The sequence below is a fragment of the Mesoplodon bidens genome, assembly GCF_964165515.1.
Source record: "Mesoplodon bidens genome assembly, contig: HAP1_SCAFFOLD_103, whole genome shotgun sequence".
Lineage (NCBI taxonomy): Eukaryota > Metazoa > Chordata > Mammalia > Artiodactyla > Ziphiidae > Mesoplodon > Mesoplodon bidens.
The window spans coordinates 1307172-1330059 of record NW_027672700.1 but is presented as its reverse complement, the minus strand read 5'-3'; the positions used below and the strand labels follow the sequence as shown (position 1 = coordinate 1330059).

At 38.8% G+C, this 22888-nt stretch overlaps 1 protein-coding gene and 1 pseudogene across 2 annotated transcripts in view; one reads left to right on the top strand and one right to left on the bottom strand.

Moving 5' to 3' along the window:
* The window catches only part of LOC308609817 (centrosomal protein of 78 kDa-like), a 405903-nt pseudogene that overhangs the window by 10451 nt on the left and 372564 nt on the right, over positions 1-22888 (bottom strand). Inside the window, exons 4-13 of the transcript in view lie at positions 22767-22839; positions 21612-21721; positions 19213-19387; positions 16769-16882; positions 14723-14786; positions 11710-11788; positions 11250-11605; positions 9005-9249; positions 5876-5925; positions 4334-4464 (exon numbers count right to left, since the gene is read on the bottom strand). The product of the transcript in view is annotated as a centrosomal protein of 78 kDa-like (transcript). The remainder of the gene's footprint in view (positions 1-4333; positions 4465-5875; positions 5926-9004; positions 9250-11249; positions 11606-11709; positions 11789-14722; positions 14787-16768; positions 16883-19212; positions 19388-21611; positions 21722-22766; positions 22840-22888) is intronic.
* Positions 11883-13643, top strand: LOC308609792 (transcription initiation factor TFIID subunit 7-like). Its single transcript, XM_081259094.1, has one exon. It carries the CDS (start codon positions 12054-12056, stop codon positions 13101-13103), a length of 1050 nt encoding a protein of 349 aa, XP_081115220.1. The 5' UTR covers positions 11883-12053; the 3' UTR covers positions 13104-13643.

Here is a 22888-nt window from a genome sequence, read left to right as displayed (position 1 = left end):
ATACCTGATACTACCAGACTTTTTATTTATGTATTTGTCAATCTGATTGACATGTAGTTTCCTTGGTTTTGACTCACTTTTCACTTATTACTTCATGAAGTCGTACACTTTTCTGTGTTTACTGGCTGTATGGATTTCCTTTTTTACGAGGTTTACGTCAAATATTGTTATTTTTTATTATTTTATTATTATTATTTACTTTTGGCTGTATTGGGTCTTCGTTGCTGCGTGCAGGTTTTCTCTAGTTGCGGCGAGCGGGGGCTACTCTTCATTGCGGTGGCTTCTCTTGTTATGAAGCACAGGATCTAGGCGCGCAGGCTTCAGTAGTTGTGGCACATGGGCTCAGTAGTTGTGGCTCACGGGCTCTAGAGCACAGGCTCCGTAGTTGTGGTGCATGGGCTTCGCTGCTCCGTGGCATGTGGGATCTTCCCGGACCAGGGCTCGAACCCGTGTCCCTTGCCTTGGGAGGCAGTTTCTTAACCACTGCGCCATCAGGGAGGTCCAACTATTGTTATTTTGAATTCTTCTCCATTTCCAAGTAATACTCTTCCATGACTATTTTCTCACTAAATTGGAGGCATTATCTGTTCACTTTCTAACTTATGTCCACACTGCTCAGTAAAGTTATGTCATGAGGTATTCCACTGCTCATGATCTCTTTGACTTGTAGTGATATACTTAAAAACCTACATTGTTGATCAACTAGAAACTCTCTCAACGTCACGCTTTGTAAAATGAGGACATTCATACCATCTTCCCTTTTTTCTACCTCCTGTCTACCTTCCAAACCTAGCTGTTACGTTGTCAAAGTTGAAATTTATATTCTGTTCTATGTGCAGTTAAGTCTTCTGTTACTTGAGAGTCAGTACGGAGTAAGGTTTAAGAGAACAGGCAGAGAGCCTAAACTCAAAGCCTCGATCCAACCTTAAATTAGGTACAGCCTGGGCAAGTTCCTTCCCTGACTTAGCTTCCTGCTCTCAAAAGTGGGAATGATATTAGCACCAACCTCATAAGGCTATTCAGAGAATTAAATGAGTTAATATATGCAAAAACACTTAGAGCCTAATATATACTAAGTACATACTAGTACACAATACATTTCAGTACATACCAAGTTAATACTCATACATACTAAGTATAGTTTACTTTAGTTATTTGTGATTACATGCAAGTTGACAATAAAAGCTGCAAACCAAGACAGTATTGCCATTATTACAATGAAATTAATATTGCCCACTGCAGATGTACTGTGTCTCTGTGTATAGACTATACCTCGTTCCATACTGTGCCAGTGTCACTGCCCTTTTGCAGGGTGACCACATACCCCAAGCCACCTTGGGCTGTTCCAGTTTATACCTGTTGTCCTGATGTTACAGCATTAGAGTGCCTCCTTACACTGTTGAAGTGTAAGGAGTTTGGACAAGTTCTGGTTTGGACAACCAATTAGATAGGTGGTTATTACCCCTGTGTGTCACTGAAAAGGGGGACATCTATAGTGTCAAGTTAAAGTGGATTCTTCCCTTCCTCACCAATAGTAGGTTAAAAATCAACCATAGTTCAGTGTGCTTCAGCTTTATGTCCGTATAGCCTTTTCTCCTCTGGAGTTCAAGTTCCTTCTCCTCTTCCTCTCCCTCCTCCCTTCCAACAGTGCCTAACACCTAGTAAGTACAATATGCCTCAAGGTGTTTCTAAGCTCTCAATCACACAATCAATAGAAGCCTCTCCACTCTAGACTAGCTGCAATCTGCACTGAATCCCCTATTACCTTCCTTCTTGGTTTATTGCCTCATTTTGCTGGATTATGTCTATAAATAGCTTAAGGTGTAGCACAGGAGGTCAATTTTTCAAATTTCTTTCTGTACAAAATATCTTCTTCAGCCTCCACGTATGACTGATAGTTCGGCTGGATACAAACCCCTAGGGTGAAAATTATGTGCCTGAAAAACTTTGGAGGTATCTTTCTAGTGCCTTCCAGGATCCATGGTGCTCATGACAAGTATGATAAAGTCAGATTTTAACCTTTTTTTTTAGGTGACCAGTATTTTTCTCTCTGGAATGGATGTATCCTCTCAGTATTTTATTCTATTTTAATTTAGTTTTTCGGTATTTGAAAGTTTCACAGTGAAGGGTGCCTAGGTATGAGTCTATTCTTGCTCATCTTGCATAACTATTTTCAATCTGAGGCCTGATGTCTACTTTCAGCTGTGGGGAATTTTGTTGCCCTTTGACAGTTTCCCTCCATTGTTTTTCTGGGTCTGGACTTTCTAATAGTAACATGTGGGATCTCCCAGATGCAGCCTCTCTAACATATTTCTATCACATTTTCCATTGTGTCTTTCTTTTTTATATACTGAGAAATTTTTTAAATTCCTACTGAATTTATTTCAGCAACCATATTTGCATTTCCAGGAGACCCCTCTTGCTTTCTGACCATTCTCCTTTTCATTAATACCCTAGTCTTATTTTATAGTTGCTAGCTCTTTTTAAACCTCTCTCAGGATACTAATTAGGGTTTTTTCTTAAATTATTCTGTTCCCTAAATTGTCCCTGGTCCTACTAGGATATGTTTGCACTCTTTCCCCCTCTCTCATATTGTAAGCTTTACTCAACTAACAGGCAAATGACAGTTATTTTCTATTTAAGAATGAGCGCAGAAAGCTCCCTGAAGTCAACGATTGATTGGCTTCTTATGCAGGAAGAAGCGGGGAGTAACTGTAACAGGATCTCCCCCAAACACAATTTTCGAGGGTGTAAAAACTCACAGTAGCTGCCCCAGTTCTCACCAGTTTCACTGTTTTCAAAATGAAATCATCTCATTTCAGGAGGGTGAGGGCGGGGCTGGGAGTCCACTCCTCCAAACACATCCCTTCAATGAGCTCCCCTATTGGTCACACTTTTAACTAACTCCACCCTCTCTCCTACATGCGCACCTGAGCATGGGGCTACTTTTTCAGGTGGGGTCAGAATCCTCCTCAGTTGCACGTGGTCCCTGTGCATATTCTAGGTGATGCTTTTCCTCTGTTTTACTGCTTCAGTTTCACACTCTTCCACCTGTCTTCTGTCTTTCAAAACTATGTTGAAATCTCTTGTTTGTTGTGGGCATATATACTTAAACACTTTGATACCATCATTGTAGTGTCTTGTCAAAACAGAGAAGAGCTAAAAGGGTTCTCAGTGTATTCTGAATCTGCTATTCTGTGGTCCCAGTGTTTAAACTTCTTGGACTTCCCCAGTGTCTTTTACTGCTTTTACAAATACAATCTCGTGGTCTATTTGTGAAGGAAATGAATACACCACATCTAAAATAACAAGGAATGCGGGTTAGATGCTCTAGGGTCATGTCATACTCTGCCATTTACTAATAAACCACTTACGTTCTACAAATTGTAGGTGCTCATTTATAAAACGAAAGGGAGTAACTCCACTTGAACTATAGATTTCTCCTACTCTAACATTTCATAATTTTCTAAGTTCTTTTCTTAAAAGTTCTCTATATTATCATTAATTTTAATTAAAAAATAAAAATCTAACTTTCTCTTTTGAAAATCAAAGAGTAATTCCCATAGTCCTACAATAATGGGATAATCAGTTCTGAAACCTGTCAAGTGTCATGTTTCATATGAAGAGAAAGTCATATTAAATAATTTTTAAAAATTAAACATGGACTTTGTAGCACAAAGACAAGGTCCCCCACAAATGGTGTTCCTTTATTTACTAGAAATGTTCAGCACTGCATTAAAGTTGAAATAAAATAAATATATTAATTTTGAGCTGCAAAAATTTCTTATAAAAATCAATTTTTCTTTTCTGCCCATACAAACAAAAGTATGGAATGACATTAGAGGTCAGGTTTATTTGGTAATAGAATGTAGCTTCTTGATATTTTTGATTTTAGGAAAGGAGAATATCAACATCAAAACGTTTTTCAACTTTACTTTTATTTAAAATGAGGCCATATTTTCCTCTTATAAAAAGAGAGTTCAACTAGAACTGTCCATTTTCTCATCTGTAAAACAAGAGCACTGAATCAGCTGACTGTATTCATTCAGAACTCAATTTCCTTATCTTATGATCACTAAGCTTCTCCCTAAATCTAATATACTAAGGTTCTAAGGAAAGGAAAATATATTACTAACGACATGTTTTGATTTTAGTTTCTTAGAGTTCAAATGTCCGCCATTCACCTTGGTCTAAGCTTAAGGAACCATTCAAGGGGATATACAATGCAGGTGGGAGGAGAAAACAGAACCCTCACACAAGCTGTGCTGTGTTGCAATCAGCCTTCCGTTTGAAAAATAATCTTCACTATAGCTTTAAAGTGATAACTTTGTACCTGCAATGCTTCTTGTTTCAAACGGATTTTCTCTGGCTCCTCCTGAACACGTTCTGAGGAATCATCGACCTCTTCGATTTCTGAGGAGGAAGGACTCTCTACTGTCACAGTCACAGGAAATTCTGATGGACCTGAGTGTCACAGGAAGAAGATAGGAAACCATAGAGTTCTTACACTAACGTGCAAAGAAAGAAGACAAGATTGTATAAAAGACAACACAAGCCAGATACCAAATATCCAAATATTAGAGGACATTTAACAAAAGTGATCTGAGCTATCATTCTTTATAAATGTCTCTCACTGCTCTTTAGTGTAAAACAGGCAATGACTAAGTAAAAGTACAGTAACTTATTTTTGCTATGTTACTGTACAGACCTCTGTTGTACGTGGTTAGGATTAGTAATGGGAATTGCCCATATTATTTTATTACGTTTCTTTCACAGAAGCCAAGTGAAGATCCAAGGTAAACATTTTTTCTCAGATCAACTTTATACTGCAAATGAAAAATTTATTCTTCACCATCAGACAAAAACAGTCTGGAAGAAAATGTAGTTTTTCAGAGGAAAATACATCAGTAAAGGGACTGATGAATAATCAGGAAGTCAACATATCTAAGCTGTGAATAATAGACATTAGAATTTAAAAAAATAAATCACATACACATACACAACTAAAACTGACCCATCAAAAATTTCATCTTCTCACCACCCTTAAGCCAAAACTACGGCAACAATTCTCCCAGCAAGCTTCACTGCCACTGCAATGTTGTTCAATAGGACATTTCCAAACATTTAAAAACTGACCTGGCCACAACCCCATAAAAGTCTACAGATCATAAAGAACTGTGCTGGGATTATATAACCACGCAGAAGACAAGTCACTAGGACATCATTTTGACAACAAGCAGCAAACCCTGCAGCATAGGAAAACCCTAACAGGAGAACGAGGTGCATACCCCTCTCTCTGGGAATGCAAGGCCAGGACTGACACCCAAGATGCTCTTCTCTCAACCTCAGCAGTGGTGCCATTCACAGAGCAACTATGCAGTCTCCCAAGACCACTGGGAAGGAGAATCTGATACTGACAGTATTAGCTTGCCACGAGGCCATAAGCGAGGGAATGTGTGTGGCCTTGGTGAGAGAGCAGAGGTTTGGGAGATGTTGCTTTATATTGGCTTTCAGATCAGGAATTTGTACATATAGCCCGCAAACAACGTTTCTTGAAAACGTGAACATTCTTGAGTATGACAGCTCCACGTGAGGGGTCAGAAATGGCAGTCAAGTTCGTTTCACTGGGTAACAGCTGATTTGCGGACTGGAAAACAGGCTTCCTTGTTTACAGACATAACCATAAGGCTGCCAGTTGTGCGCCAAATCCACACAACTACACAGTTGCATTGGGAGAGCGACCAAACATGTTTTACATGGATTTATTTCAGAGAGGGAAATGCTTCTTGTAAGGCTCTGTCAGTTTAAAAAGCAAGAAGAATGACCATCCACCTTTCCCAATTCAAGCCCTATATATCATAAATATGATAGCTACACACCACCAACTGATTACATACATCACGAGCTTTGATGAATGGAAAGCCCCTAAAAAGATAGCAACAAAACGAAGTTAGATCTTCATGTAAATACATCACCAGTTAAACCCAGTTAATACAACTATTTAGTAGTATGAACAGTATCCATACAGAATTGTGTATAAAAGTAAATAAGCTCAAAACAAGGACCTGGAGGGCTCTGCTACGGAGAAAACACAACAGAATTCAGCCTACTGGCTTGGTAATCACTCTCTGAACTGCTGAGAGGCCCCTTCAGCTCCTATGTTCAGGATGGTTGAGATTTCAGTCTCTCTTCTTTAAATGGTGATATTAATCGTTCTCTAATTTACCCCCCTGTGTGAGGAGGATGGACCTGCGATTAAGTGTCTCAGGAAGAAGACAGGAAACCACAGAGCTGTGAAACTCAAGTGCAAACACTGGAGATTCAACACTAGTTTATGCAACAGCAATTCACATTACCATTTGCAAAAAAGTAGTCGGTTGTCCAGTGGGGATTAGAAACATCCATTTAACATGAGCAACTGAACAGATATTTTACACAGGAACTACTTCAAGTACTATTTCAAATCAATTCTCTTTGTTTTCTTAAGCAATTGTTAATCCCCAATTTCCTGATTACTACCAAGTAAGTCACCTGAAGATCATCTAGAGCCATCTATTTCACTTAGCAAGCCTAAAGCTATAATTCAACCATTTTATTTACTGTTCTGTGACAAAAATTACTATGAACAGCTATCCCCTGGATAAGAAATCAGGTAATGCTAGTTTGACTCACTAAATCTGATTTACTGAGTTAATAAGCCAGTTGATTTAGAAGAGGTCTAATGCATATTTTTCATCCATTCTGCATTAAACTATTTCCCATGCCTAAAATGTCTTTTTTCCCATTCGTACGTATCCAAATTCTTACTTCTGTGCTGTAGGGCTTCGCTCAACTACACCTGCCTTTAATCAAACTTTCCTCACATGCACAATTGGTGATCATTTTAGTCTCCTCAAGACTCCCACGGAGTTACCTCTGTTGTGACACTTGAGAAACAACTTGAAACTCCCAATTACTTTTAATTTTTCTTCCTTAGAGCGCTCATTAGGCAGAAGCCATGTGTGAGTTACCTTTTTTCCTCTACACAAAGCACCAGAGACCACCCACATAATACAAGTTCCAAAATAAAGAACTCTAAATGACTGAAAAAGACAGGGAATGCAAACAGGTTACCTGTTGCTTTTTGCACTTTCTGCAGGACACAATGGCCGGAAACCAGACACTCCAGGTGGTAGCGCTTCAGGAGGGTAACATTCTTTACCAGCAGGGTGTTTCCTTCCTTTACTTACAGGCTTCTTTGCGGCCAAAAGACTACGTTTGACAAAGCATGAAAACAAGGAATCAAGATGCACCAAAGGTCTACACAGCAACTGTCACATGTGCACACGTCGAAAGGAATCAAAAAGGCACTTGACAATGATGCCAAGCCCATTAAAAAGAGGATCGGTTTTGTACAAAGGTTTTCCATAAGCCAGCATTTTAAAAAAATATAAGTTCTCTACAGTAACAAGTTATTTTAACTAAAACAAAAGTATTGAGATGTGCAGAAATGCAAAAATAAAGTTTAAAAAAAGATCCCAAAGTATGATACATTTTATGTATCATGCAGAAACACTCAAGTTTCCTGAATCTTAGAACACCTTTGGCATTTCTGAATCTCAAGGACACAGAAACACAGATATACCCATGACTTCTGCCAAACAGAATCTTCAGAAGTAGACCAAAAGTTAAATTTAAGATGAATTTTTCTATGTAAAAACAATACAATTTATAAGGCTGCAAGTTGCTGGGGGGTAGGTGAGTCAATTTTACCCTCCTATAAGCCTGTCAACCTTCACTGCTCCTTTGATTTCATATAGAAAACGCACAAAAAAACAAATGAAACCCACCGGATGAAAGAGTGAAATGTGGAGACTTACCCTATATTTCAGTAGTAAAGAGGCAAGTATCTTTATAGGAAACATTTGGTTGCAGAAACTAGACCTACGTGTTAATATTTTACTTAGAACAAGCCATATATTAAAATTCACATTTAAATATTTAATTTGAATTTACTGAAAACAAACATCATAGGTTAAAATGGTTATATTTATCCTTCAAAGCTACTGTATTTTGTTATTTTATTTATTTATTTTAATAGATCTTGATTGGAGTATAATTGCTTCACAATTCTGTTAGCTTCTGTTACACAACAAAGCGAATCAGCCATATGCATAAACATGTCCCCATATCCCACCCTCTTGAGCCTCCCTCCCACCCTCCCTATCCCACCCCTCTAGGTCATCGCAAAGCACCAAGCTGATCTCCCTGTGCTATGCTGCTGCTTTCTACTATATTTTAGCAGCATTAGGATGCAGGGTAAAATGCAGTGTATGTGATATTTTACACAGTAACTACTTCAAGTACTATTTAAAATCAATTCTCTTTGTTTTCTTAAGCAATTGTTAATCCCCAATTTCCTGATTACTACCAAGTAAGTCACCTGAAGATCATCTAGAGCCATCTATTTCACTTAGCAAGCCTAAAGCTATAATTCAACCATTTTATTTACTGTTCTGTGACAAAAATTACTATGAACAGCTATCCCCTGGATAAGAAATCAGGTAATGCTAGTTTGACTCACTAAATCTGATTTACTGAGTTAATAAGCCAGTTGATTTAGAATAGGTCTAATGCACATTTTTCATCCATTCTGCATTAAACTATTTCCCATGCCTAAAATGTCTTTTTTCCCATTCGTACGTATCCAAATTCCTACTTCTGTGCTGTAGGGCTTCGCTCAACTACACCTGCCTTTAATCAAACTTCTCTCACATGCACAATTGGTGATCATTTTAGTCTCCTCAAGACTCCCACGGAGTTACCTCTGTTGTGACACTTGAGAAACAACTTGAAACTCCCAATTACTTTTAATTTTTCTTCCTTAGAGGGCTCATTAGGCAGAAGCCATGTGTGAGTTACCTTTTTTCCTCTACACAAAGCACCAGAGACCACCCACATAATACAAGTTCCAAAATAAAGAACTCTAAATGACTGAAAAAGACAGGGAATGCAAACAGGTTACCTGTTGCTTTTTGCACTTTCTGCAGGACACAATGGCCGGAAACCAGACACTCCAGGTGGTAGCGCTTCAGGAGGGTAACATTCTTGACCAGCAGAGTGTTTCCTTCCATTACTTACAGGCTTCTTTGCGGCCAAGACTACGTTTGACAAAGCATGAAAAGAAGGAATCAAGATGCACCAAAGGTCTACAGAGCAAATGTCACACGTGCACACGTCGAAAGGAATCAAAAAGGCACTTGACAACGATGCCAAGCCCATTAAAAAGAGGATCGGTTTTGTACAAAGGTTTTCCATAAGCCAGCATTTTTAAAAAACATAAGTTCTCTACAGTAACAAGTTATTTTAACTAAAACAAAAGTATTGAGATGTGCAGAAATGCAAAAATAAAAGTTTAAAAAAAATCCCAAAGTATGATACATTTTATGTATCATGCAGAAACACTCAAGTTTCCTGAATCTTAGAACACCTTTGGCATTTCTGAATCTCAAGGACACAGAAACACAGATACACCCATGACTTCTGCCAAACAGAATCTTCAGAAGTAGACCAAAAGTTAAATTTAAGATGAATTTTTCTATGGAAAAACAATACAAGTTATAAGGCTGCAAGTTGCTGGGGGGTAGGTGAGTCAATTTTACCCTCCTATAAGCCTGTCAACCTTCACTGCTCCTTTGATTTCATATAGAAAACACACAAAAAAACAAATGAAACCCACTGGATGAAAGAGTGAAATGTGGAGACTTACCCTATATTTCAGTAGTAAAGAGGCAAGTATCTTTATAGGAAACATTTGGTTGCAAAAACTAGACCTACGTGTTAATATTTTACTTAGAACAAGCCATATATTAAAATTCACATTTAAATATTTAATTTGAATTTACTGAAAACAAACATCATAGGTTAAAATGGTTATATTTATCCTTCAAAGCTACTATATTTTATGTTATTTTATTTATTTATTTTAATAGATCTTGATTGGAGTATAATTGCTTCACAATTCTGTGTTAGTTTCTGTTACACAACAAAGCGAATCAGCCATATGCATACACATGTCCCCATATCCCACCCTCTTGAGCCTCCCTCCCACCCTCCCTATCCCACCCCTCTAGGTCATCGCAAAGCACCAAGCTGATCTCCCTGTGCTATGCTGCTGCTTTCTACTATATTTTAGCAGCATTAGGATGCAGGGTAAAATGGAGTGTATTCGGTAATATAGGACAAATATTTCATAGAGTGTAGCTTATTGATAATCACCACACGATCCTCTGTGATTTACATGCCTCTTAAAAATATATAGGAGGGCTTCCCTGGTGGCGCAGTGGTTGAGAGTCCACCTGCCGATGCAGGGGACACGGGTTCGTGCCCCGGTCCGGGAAGATCCCACATGCTGCGGAGCGAGTGGGCCCGTGAGCCATGGCCGCTGAGCCTGTGCTCCGCAACGGGAGAGGCCACAAAAGTGAGAGGCCCGCGTACCACACACGCACACACACACACAAATATATATATATATATATATTTATATATGTATTAAAATTTTTTTAAATTACACTTTTCTTGTTAGGAGATTAAAAAATTTCTAATAAAAGTTCCCATCTTTTATTAGGCATACATAAGTACAATATAAATGTGACACAATTCACACCATTATTTCACCCCTATACTCCCCTGGATCTAGGTATATACCCAGATACTGATTTGGCTTACCTCTATGTCTCCAAATAACTGAGGCAAATACAAAAAAAAAGCCCAAGAAATAAAATTACTCTTAAAAGAGCTCAATGAGCTTGTATACTGCAGTTACATTTCCACTTTGTTTAATCATGCTAACTAAAAAAAAATGTTTAACTGTTCTCATTCCATGATGCCCTATTATTCTGTACTAATTTTACAGAATTCCAAATATGTTGTACATATACATGTTTTATTTATATATCCTTCCATTTCTAATATCATAGCAAAAGTCAATGTAGCTATTTTAAGAATGCTTTACATAGGATATAAATTTTTAATAATAATATCTAATTAGTGTGATATCACAAATCTTAACTTCTTTGAATGTACTATTTGATTATTAAAATATCACTCTCTTTAGCGGAGGGGGTAGCGGAGGCGCGCGGGAGAATCCATGTCCTTCTTAGAACCGTTTCCTCTAAATACTTTTAAACCAACAGCTCTTGGCGAAAGTCTTCATCCCTTTAAGGCTAAGTTCTCGCGAGACGACAAGACGCCGGATAGCTTAATCGCACGTTGTGCCTGCGCGCGCTGGGGCAGCTCGCACTTCCGCCCGAGGCGTGTTGCGACTCACAGCAGCTGCCGGTCTCGCGTGGTGACGCAGCTGTTTTTTCTCGGCTAGGTCTGCTGTAACGGACGGAGGCCGCCTGAGCTGCGGAGTTGCAGAATCTGGCGTTCGGAGCTGCGGTTCTTGGCGAGATTTCGCGTTGCCCGTCCTCAGCCGTTTCACCGATAATCAGCGGATCGCTTTGCCAAGTGCCGGGAAGAACAAAGGAATTCGGAAGGAGACTCTCGGCTCCCGGCCGCCTTTCTCTGAGTGGCTTCGTTTCCCGCTCGCGCCTGTCCGGAGAAACTGGACTTATAACCGTCACTGGATTGTAAGTACCCGAGGCGAAGAGAGCTCACTACGCCCCGCTTTTTGCGTATCTTTGTTCCGGGAGAGTTTGTGGATTGGGAGTATCTGCTGAGCCTTACTTTCTGTGCCGAAAATCATTCCGTAGGAGCCGCCATTTGCTTTCCCTGCGTTGTCCTGCAGCGGCAGGACAACCTCTATCTAGAGGTTGGAACTTGGCATTGCAGCTAACAGATTTAAATGGACCTGAGTAAGGCAATGCGTCATTAACGACTGGTATTGTCACAGCATATTTAGAAAGACTTGGAACTTAATTCCGAATAGACGCTTAGTTGCTCTTCTACCTAGAACTCTTTGTAATTAAAGACGTCAATTTATAAAGAACTGGTCTTTCTGTTGAAATAGCTGAAATTTTTTAGTGCAACCAGTGGTTATTAGAGAAAAACTGAGTCACAAAGAAGTAAAGATGAGTAAGAGCAAAGATGATGCTCCTCACGAAGTAGAGAGCCAGTTTATCTTACGCCTACCTCCGGAGTATGCCTCTACTGTGAGGCGGGCGATACAGTCTGGTCATGTCAACCTGAAGGACAGACTGACAATTGAGTTACACCCTGATGGGCGTCATGGAATTGTCAGAGTGGACCAGGTCCCATTGGCGTCAAAATTGGTAGATCTGCCATGTGTTATGGAAAGTTTGAAAACCATTGATAAAAAAACCTTTTACAAGACAGCTGATATCTCTCAGATGCTTGTCTGTACAGCTGATGGTGATCTCTATCCTCCTGTTGAGGAACCAGTTGCCACTGCTGATCCCAAAGCAAGCAAGAAAAAGGATAAGGACAAAGAGAAAAAGTTTATATGGAACCATGGAATTACTCTGCCTCTAAAAAATGTCAGAAAGAGAAGGTTCCGTAAGACAGCAAAGAAGAAATATATTGAGTCTCCAGATGTGGAAAAAGAAGTAAAGCGGTTGCTGAGCACAGATGCTGAAGCTGTCAGTACCCGTTGGGAAATAATTGCTGAAGATGAAACAAAAGAAGCAGAAAGTCAAGGCCTTGATATCTCTTCCCCAGGAATGTCTGGCCACAGGCAGGGCCATGACTCATTAGAACATGATGAGCTTCGGGAGATATTCAATGACCTCAGCAGCAGCAGTGAAGATGAAGATGAGACACAGCATCAAGATGAAGAAGATATAAACATCATTGACACTGAGGAAGATCTGGAAAGGCAGCTACAGCACAAGCTAAATGAGTCAGATGAACACCACCAAGAAAACGAGGGAACTAATCAGCTGGTTATGGGAATTCAGAAACAGATTGATAACATGAAAGGCAAGCTCCAAGAGACCCAGGACAGGGCAAAGCGACAGGAGGATCTCATCATGAAAGTGGAGAACCTGGCTCTCAAGAACAGATTTCAGGCTGTGCTGGATGAACTGAAACAAAAGGAAGACCGAGAAAAGGAGCAGCTCAGCTCTTTGCAAGAAGAGCTAGAATCACTCCTAGAGAAGTGAGGAGAGTTTTGATACTTAATTTCATTCCTGACAGTGGTCAGCCTTGAAAGAAAAACTTTGTTTTCATCACCTGGACTAGATAGTAAAACTTTGCAGTAGTTCCCAGTTTCCTCCACTGCCTTCTATTGGATTTGTTTTATAATTGTGAATTTCTATCTCATTTGTTTTTTGGAACCACTTCGGTGGGTGTTTGTCCTGTAGTAAGTAGGAATGTATAGACAGATAAATGTAGGGAAGTTGTAGGATTAGTGGAGTGAACAGTTCAGTTTGGTAATTAATCACAGCTTCACTGCAGGACTTTGCTGCTGTTTCTCCGTTTACCAGAAGCTGCCATTGCTACTCTGTGATGCCATCTGAGATAAATTAGTAGATTCTAGTTTGGTGGCAGTGAAGTTTGTTTACATACGTTTTCCCATGCTGTAGCTATTTTCCCAGTTATTCAAAGCAGTTTTCCACATTTTGCATTGCAAATCATTTCATAAAGTTGTTTTAACAATAAATAAAAGCAAGTAATTTTCACCTTAAAAAAATAAAATAAAATATCACTCTTGAAATAACAATTGGCAGACGATCATAAGCTTTTTTTTGACTTCATAAACACTCTTAACAACTTATTTAATACACTATTGTCCAAGCAAGTTGATTAATAGAGAATCAAAAACATACAACTTGAAGTAGGAAAAAAAAAGCTGTATTTATGAAGATGTTTACAATAGTTTATTTGAGGTTATTTCCAATTTTTCACCAATTTAAAAAATTGACCTACTCAATGAAACCTTGTGAATGCAATGGTAAAAAGTATAACTATGAATCACAGAATTTAAATTTAGTATGAAAAGATAAGAATGGCAAATTATATTGAAGCTATGTGGAATTATGTTTATAGACAGCAGGAAGAGAAAATTAAAATGTAAATATTGCTTGATAGGATAATGGGATTAGAGGTGGTCTTTTAAATTTTTCATTTTTATGCTAATACCTTTATAAAACCCCAAAATCTTCAAACAACACATTTTTTAAAAATTGTGGTAAACGACACAAAACAGAAAATTTATAATTTTAACCATTTTAAAGTGGACCGTTCATTGATATGAAGTCAACAAATTTTTAAAACTTTCAGAGGGCACCTGAATAAAAGATGTGTTGTCCACTGGTGATTTTAATGTATCTGGTATATAACTAAAGTCACCACAAAACCCTTTCTGGGAAATTGGCAGATCATAAACATAAAAAATTTATTTTGCTTTTTATTAAACCTTATTGTTTTGCTGTTTCAATATTCAAATTTACTCACAAGAAAGAGTCAGTTTCATATTAGATTTGGTTTCACAAATGCTGCTCCTGCTATTCATTCTTATCACCAAAAAAAAAAAAGACTATTTGTGACTAACGATAATATGTTACAGAAAATAAAAAGTTAAAAGGTTTTCAATCTGCATATCTGGGAACCTAAATTAAAGCATCACACAACATTTTCAAAAACAGAAAAGCCATTTGATTTGACTCAAATCTTAGTTTTAAGATGGCAGAAAGTACCTTGATAATTTTCTTTTAAGAAAGAAAGAAAACCAAGCCATTAAAGAGAAATTCTTCCAAGAGAACTGAAACATGCTATATACCTCTGACTTGGCACTCCTTCTATCTGGAGAACTTGTTTGGTAACTGTTTTCATCACAGAATGATCTAAAGTAAAATGAATTGAAATTAGACTAATTATTTTCCAATGAGTGGCTATTTCCATTTAAAACCAAAAGCCAACTAATTATTGCTTTTCCCAGACATTTAAATATGAAATCTACATTATATAATTATACACTTATTTCCCCCTTTGTGTATTCTAATTTCTTCCTCAGAAACCTAAGATGCCATCTTGCAGACTGCCCACAGTGGCTACTATTTTGGCAGCAGCAAAGGTCAACTTGAAACATTTTGCATCTAAAGTGGCTTTGGATACCTTTGGATACAAAGTACAGTCTGAGCACCGTCCAGACACTTAGATACCTAAAGAGCATCTAAGATATCAAACCAGGGCATCCAAGATAACAAACCAAGTCCTGATATTCCCTCAAAAGCTGCTCCTCCCATCAGCCCCCTTCTTCTAAGGGATACTACCCAGTTGCACACATAATCATCAACGACTTGTCTCCTTGTTACTATTTCCTTCATACCTCACATCTATCTGCAGGTCTTGAGAGCTACACCCTCAAAACACAACCTGAATTCAACCACTTTTCACTTGCTGCAAACTTCCAACCTAACCTAGGCCATAAACATCTCTTATTTGGAGCACTGTGATAGTCTCCTAACTGGTCTCCCTGTTCCTCTTCTTTTTTTTTTTTGCGGTACACGGGCCTCTCACTGTTGTGGCCTCTCCCGTTGCGGAGCACAGGCTCCGGACACGCAGGCTCAGCGGCCATGGCTCACGGGCCCAGTCGCTCCGCGGCATGTGGGATCTTCCTGGACCGGGGCACGAACCCGCGTCCCCTGCATCGGCAGGTGGATTCTCAAACGCTGCGCCACCAGGGAAGCCCCCTGTTCCTCTTATTTATCCTCCCAGGTCCCTTCTCTATACCAGGTCACCTTATTCAGATACGATTTGGATCATGCCTTTTTCCAGTTCAAACCCCTCTACTCATTTAGAATAATCCACATCTTTACTCTGGCCTTCAAGACTTTACAAGAGCAGACCCCTGGCTAGCTCCTTGACCTCATGTCATACCACACTCTTCTTCACCCGGTACTCTGCCCAGATTGGCCTCCTTGCTTTTCCTTAAATACTCCACCCACCTACATGCCTACATACTCATTGCCTCCTTGTCCTGGAATGTGCTTACTCCACATCTTCCATGGCTTGCTCCTCTCTTCATTCAGGTCTCCGTTCAAATGCCACTTCTCCAGTGAAGCTGTCCCCTAACAAACCTATCCAATGGAGTCCTACCTGCTCTCCCTCACTCTCCTTACATTAAGATACTTTTGCACTTCCTACTCTCTAAAATTATATGACTTATCTGTTTACTCATTTCTATCTGATCTCCTTCACTAGAATGTAAGCTCCATGAGGGCAAGACTTTTGTCTGTCTGGTTCACTGCTTTATCCCTAGTCCCTAAACCCGTATCTGGCACACAGAAGATGATTACAAAATTACTTGTGAATCTGACAAATGAATAAAGTACTCCTGGCAAGAATTCAGAGGTTGCACAGGAAAGAAAGAATGCTCTTGGTGGAAGCAGCCTTAGTATCTAGGTTCACCTCTATTCAGAGTAGAGATAAGAAAAATTGACAAGTATAATTCACTTTAATTAGTACAGTAGCTGCTAAAAACATAAGGGAAGTGCAACACTAGAAAAGTACAGTTGAAGCTTGAACAACATGGGTTTGAACCTCGCGGGTCCACTGACACACGCATAGTTTTCAGTACATAGGTACTATCGTCCTACATGATCCAAGGTTGGTTGAATCCACAGATGTGGAACCACTGACTATAAACTTATACCCAGATCTTCAACTGCATAGGGGTCGACACCCCTAACCCCACGTTGTTCAAGGGCCAACTGGATATGATGAGGAAAGTTAAACACATTAAGTTTTAAAAAACTGTCAATACCTGAACAAATTCTTTTTGTTTTGCTATGTGTTTATCAATTTAAAAAAAGTGACCACATACCAACCAGCAGATTTTTTCTTATATCCAGAACGAGCAGAGTTCTGTTGGTTTCAAGGGCCTTTAGTAAAGCCTTTGCTCCTTCACTGGTGAGGCCGCACTGCTGCAGGTCAAGTGCTTTCGATGAAAGACAAAAGGTCACTTGCTAACTCTACAGATTTAACATATAGACAACTCTCATTTTCTCACGTGTGGAAGAGTCCTGCACAAGACAAGTCATGGCAGGTTTGTAATTTTGGCTATGGAAAAAAACAGACATATATGCACACACATAATGCATAATCCAATTTAAAAACCTCTTCTTGGATGTGCAGTGATAACCCTGGCTTTAGTACCAATAAATCATACAACGTATTTTACAATTACAGAACTGAAGAATAACTGTATATAACCTATGAGCAAAAAGCATCACAAAATGAATCTCAGTTCATAATTAGCAAGGGCGGCAGGGGCATGTAAACCTCACAAGCAAAACCTGGTGGAGCTCAGAAATGCACTGCATTCTTTTGATCATGATCTTCAGCTCCAAATCACACTTGAAACTAGTTCAAAGGGGAAAACAAAATAGAAGAAATGTAATAACTGTTAGTTTTAGAGGAAAAAAAGACAAGTCTAAGAGGATACAAATAATAAAAACTTTCAACAATGTGTGAGTAGAGAATATATACTAAAAACCTATCATGAAAGTATGATGGTCAAGAACCCTCGCAGTAAAAGGTCAGACAAAAACCAGAAAAACTGATCATGAATTCTAGTAGTTCTGGGGCTGAACAACCTACTCATTTAAACCAAAGGGATCATCACTAAAGCACAGGGATTAAAAAATATTACAGGAAAGGAAACTATCATGAGTCTTTTGTTTAAGTGTTGTGTGGACCATCACATTAAAATAACTGGAGTCTTTCAACACCCCCATGACAGACAGAAATAGCAAGTCAGACATACGGATCTGACAGGATATGATACAACCCTTACAAACTCTCACTACAGAAGAATGGACACAGGGTATAATTAACCAAATAGCCAAATTAATACAAACAGCCAGTAAACCTCACCAGTCAATCAGATGAATACAAAATAAAACAAAATGTGGTTATTGTCCTATCAGATGAAGCCAAGATTCTGTAAGAAAAGCCTTTAAATAATGTCTATACCCTTTGGATCCAACAACTCTCTTTCTAAGAATTTAACCAAAAGAAATAGTCAGAGATATAGGTAAGGATATATATCAGAGTACTATTTGTAACTGAAAAACTGGACAAAGCTTATATACAAGAATGGATAAGCTATGTGCACTGTGGCATATTCATATAATGGAATACTGAACAATCACAAAAAATGATGTAGGAGATGCAAATTTACTGACTTGCTAAAATGCTCATACTAAATTAATTGAAAAAAGTTATAAAATTTGGAGTAATCCCACTTGCATAGAAAATGGACAGGTACTCATTTTTGTAGTTTCACATTTTTTTACAAGTGCTACAGGCCAGTGTTTGTGAGAGGCAGGCTTCACATCTACTGTTGGGGTGGACTACAAATTGGCATAGCCTTTCTGGGTGGTAATTTGGCCATGTGTATCAAATGTCTTAAAAATAGGTCACACTTAGTCATTCCACTTGTAGTACCTTATTCTACAGAAGTAATCCCGATGGACACAGAGATGTATATACAACGTATTCACATTGTTTCTGACAGGGAAAAGCAAACAAACTGTCTAAATAGAATTGCAAAGAATTGATTAAACTATGGGACATCAATACGACGCAATACTACATGATACATCTTTAAGTGAAAAAAGCAGGAATGTGAAATAGCAAGTATACTACAATTCTATTTTTGGAATCCCTAAGTGTACATATATATTTGTAGAAGAAAAAAAGACTGAATGTATATACGCCAAAATGAACAGTGATTATATCTGGGTATTAAAATTATAGGTTCTCTTGTTACTCTGTATTTTCTGTAAAGGATATATGCAACTCTTAGAGAAAGTTGAAAAGCAAAATAAAAGCTATCAGTAAAATGAGGCTTTAAAAAATCCTATCACGGGGCTTCCCTGGTGGCGCAGTGGTTGAGAATCCACCTGCCAATGCAGGGGACACGGGTTCGAGCCCTGGTCTGGGAAGATCCCACATGCCGTGGAGCAACTAGGCCCCTGAGCCACAACTACTGAGCCTGCGCTTCTGGAGCCTGTGCTCCGCAACAAGAGAGGCCACGACAGTGAGAGGCCCGCGCACCGCGATGAAGAGTGGCCCCCGCTCGCCGCAACTAGAGAAAGCCCTCGCACAGAAACGAAGACCCAACACAGCCAATAAATAAATAAATAAACAAACAAACAAATAAATAAAATTTAAAAAAAAAAAAAATCCTATCACAATAGTATCATGCCAAAAGCTAAGCATATTTCATATTAAAAATTCAATATTTTCAATTTTAGAATTTCCCTCTAAGCCATAAATCCTCACTAAGAGATTCTGCCAAAGCACTTGCACCCAGGTCACCAATGAGCGGGTTGCAGTTCAGAGTGATGCGCCTCAAACCAGCCATGCAGTCAAGATCACGTCTCCTGGAATGAAGACTCTCAGCCCAGGTTTCTTCATGCCTTCTGGTAGTCGGATACTTCAAAGATTTAATGGGATGAAATTAAGATGCTTGAATAAGGAAACAGGGTGTGCCTGAGTATGTTTTATTATGTCAGAGATTTACACACACACACAGATCAAGCATATATGCCAGGAGCATCAACCTGAGAAATTCAACAGTCACTTCTGGTTTACGAGTCCAGTGACCCAGATACTGCTCGGTCAGTGATTAGATTCTAGCCACTGCATTTCCTGTTTCTGAACACTTATGTAAAGTTGGACAACTCAATTACAGTCTATGAATTATTTTCCTTATCTTCTAAGTCAGGGAATTGGTTCTAAATTCTATCTTTGCTGAGGCCCTATATTTCATCATCCTGTCCTCCAATGGCCTCCAAACACCTGACTGGGCAAACCATAAGAAAACTTTTTAATATGCATCTTATTTATTAACAAATTATATACACAAAGTTCCATACCTATAATTTATGTACATGATAAACTACACAGATTTTTAAAAATAATACAAAGGTAAAAATGTTCTAATATTTTCTTTTCCTAACTCCTAAGGCATTATTTTATTTTACTTATTTTTTTATAAAGATTTATTTATTTATTTGTTTGTTTGTTTGGCTGTGCTGGGTCTTTAGTTGCAGCACGCCGGATCTTTTAGTTGTGGCATGTGGGCTCTTAGTTATGGCAGGCACGTGGGATCTAGTTCCTTGAGCAGGGATCGAACCCAAGCCCCCTACATTGGGAGCACATAGTGTTAACTGCTGGACCGCCAGGGAAGTCGCAAGCATTATTTTAAAAACTATATTTACAAAATGTATCTCACATGCTACCTAGGGTGTGCACACAAGCTTTAGAGCCCTGGACTATGCAGAGCCAGTTTGATGTGCCTTGGGAAAATAATGGTTTGACATTTAAGCAAAAGTACTGTCTTGAAGACATTCAATTCTTTATATTAATAAAGTAAATTTTGGTAACAGGGAACACTGACTGTCAATGAAAAAAGTCTTCTTACATTCCAGAAAAAGTAAAAGACTCAAACTGCCTTTGTTACTCTAAAAGGAAAATCATTAGTGTCATTTTTCTATTAACAATAACTTATTAAAGCTCCAAGCAGAAACAACAGCAATCACTTACACAGCGCTTAGTATGTGCTAGGCACTATTTATACAAATAAGTGCATTTAAACCTCATAATGAGGCATAGAGGTTAAGTGATTTGCCCATGGTCACTAGCTATCAAATGGGAGAAAGGGAATTTGAACCTAGGCCATTTGGCTTCCGCACCCAAGTTCCTGACTGTTTTCTACCTCAGGGGTCAATGCACTTGCCCTGTATAGGCTCAAAGAAGTTTTCAATTTTTAAAATCTAAATTTAAACATTTCCAGATTTGTGGGCTATACAGTTTCTGTTGCAACTACTCGGCCCCACTGGTGTAGGGTGAAAGGAGCCATAACTACCATGTAAACAATGGGTGCGACTATGTTCCAGAAAAACTTCCTTTACAAAGCCAGGCGACGGGCTGCATCTGGCCCACCAGCCAGAGTTTACCTATCCCTGATCTGCACCATCAAACTATTAAAAAGCCTTCATGTCAAATTATTAACTAACTTTAGGCCTAAATACAGTCATTATAACCACTGTAAAGTTGTTAAGGCATTATTTTAAAAACTGTATTTACAAATTGCTGATGTACTGACTTTTATTAGTTTAAAAACTACAACAGCTAATAAACACTTGATTCATTTAAGTCTTGAAGACTAGAATGGCATAGTTTCTTCACAGTATTACAATAAATGTTTTCAGTAAAATAATACATAAAAGTATTATTAGGTATTATATATTAAATCTCTTATTTCTAAAATTAAGTGGACTATCTTTCCTAAATGGTAGAATCCCAAACTGAAAACTGGTCATATTCTTTCAGCAAAATGAAAGCTGCGCTCACATGTATCAAAAGGCAAAAATTAGGGCTTCCCTGGTGGCGCAGTGGTTGAGAGTCCGCCTGCCAATGCAGGGGACATGGGTTCGTGCCCCGGTCCGGGAAGATCCCACATGCCGCGGAGTGGCTAGGTCCGTGAGCCATGGCCGCTGAGCCTGCGCGTCCAGAGCCTGTGCTCCGCAACGGGAGAGGCCACAACAGTACCACACACACACACACAAAAAGACAAAAATTAACTGCCCTCTGTATCAATATATTAATGTGTTTCAATCACATATGTTTTCATGAAAGTTTAAACATAAAATCACCTTTAAGATCTAGGCCATGGGATCTGCTCCATGCCATGTCAGAATACACCCCGTGACGTTTACTTAACTTGTCTTAAGTGTGATAGAATTCTTTATACCTTGACAAATAACTAAAAGGAAACCAAAAAAACCCACACACACAATAAGATGAAGAGCCTATACATTTGTCAATCTTGACTTATTTGCTTTTCTTGAGTCAGTTGGAGGTTTATAGCCACATTCTCAAAATCATTAACTACAATCTTCCCAAACAGGTAATTGATGAACAGATGCATTCTAAAACTTGTCAGTAACAAAGTGCTATTCCACTTTACAGCAACAGTTTAATTCTATTTAGATACTAAAACTGAATACACTGAATACTGCAAACTTTATTCCCAACCACTCAGCAAAGTACTACATACCTTTTCAGATATAGGAAAAAAAAGAAAAAGCATACGATTCTTCCTATTTTCATTTCCAAAGATACATCCCAATCTTAATGATCAATCAGCGATTTAAACGTCAACTGTAAACCCAGTATACTGCTGCTATGCAGTGTACTAGAGCAATAGAAGAGAGAGGACCTCAAACCCTCTGTTCCCTCAAATTCAAAGGCAGGCTTCCTGACCCCTCCAGACCACTACTGGACACAGGGAAGGCACACTAATGTTGCAGGACCCCAACCAACAGTCACCTGCTTTGTGATTACTTCCATGACACACCCTCACCAACACCAGAGTTTGCTGCTCCTACGGGACGTTACATGTATTTACTATTTTAACACATACCACAGTGCATCATAATTATGATTGCAGATAGATGTTCTAACAATTGAAAGAGAATGATGACTTTTTTGCTCTTTACATCTTGCTATTTCCCTTCCCATAATATTTCTTGAAGCGAAACCGTAAAATATAGACAAACACAAAAAACAGAAAATATACAAAACGTGTGCTTTGCACCTTAACGCAAACTTAAGTAAAATTAGTTCTGACAGTATCCGGCATGACAAACTTCCATGGTACAAATGAGAATGGACCAAGGTTTGAGCAGGTACAGGAGACAATCCAGGCATGAACAACACCAAGGAAAGGTAGACAGGAAGTAACATGGTGTGTAGGAAATCACGAGACCAGTCTGATGGGAAGAGACTTAAACAAGACTGAAACTCACTTTCTAAACCTCCATCTCCAGTTGGACAATTCGCAGGACACAGGTGCACCAAAGTGGCCAATTTATTCAATCCCTTTAATATGGAGGAAGAGTTTAAAATTTTACTGGTTTAATTTGCCCCA

Excerpts from the sequence above, each read along its gene's own strand:
- LOC308609792 (XM_081259094.1), top strand. The coding sequence starts at position 12,054 with ATGAGTAAGAGCAAAGATGATGCTCCTCACGAAGTAGAGAGCCAGTTT.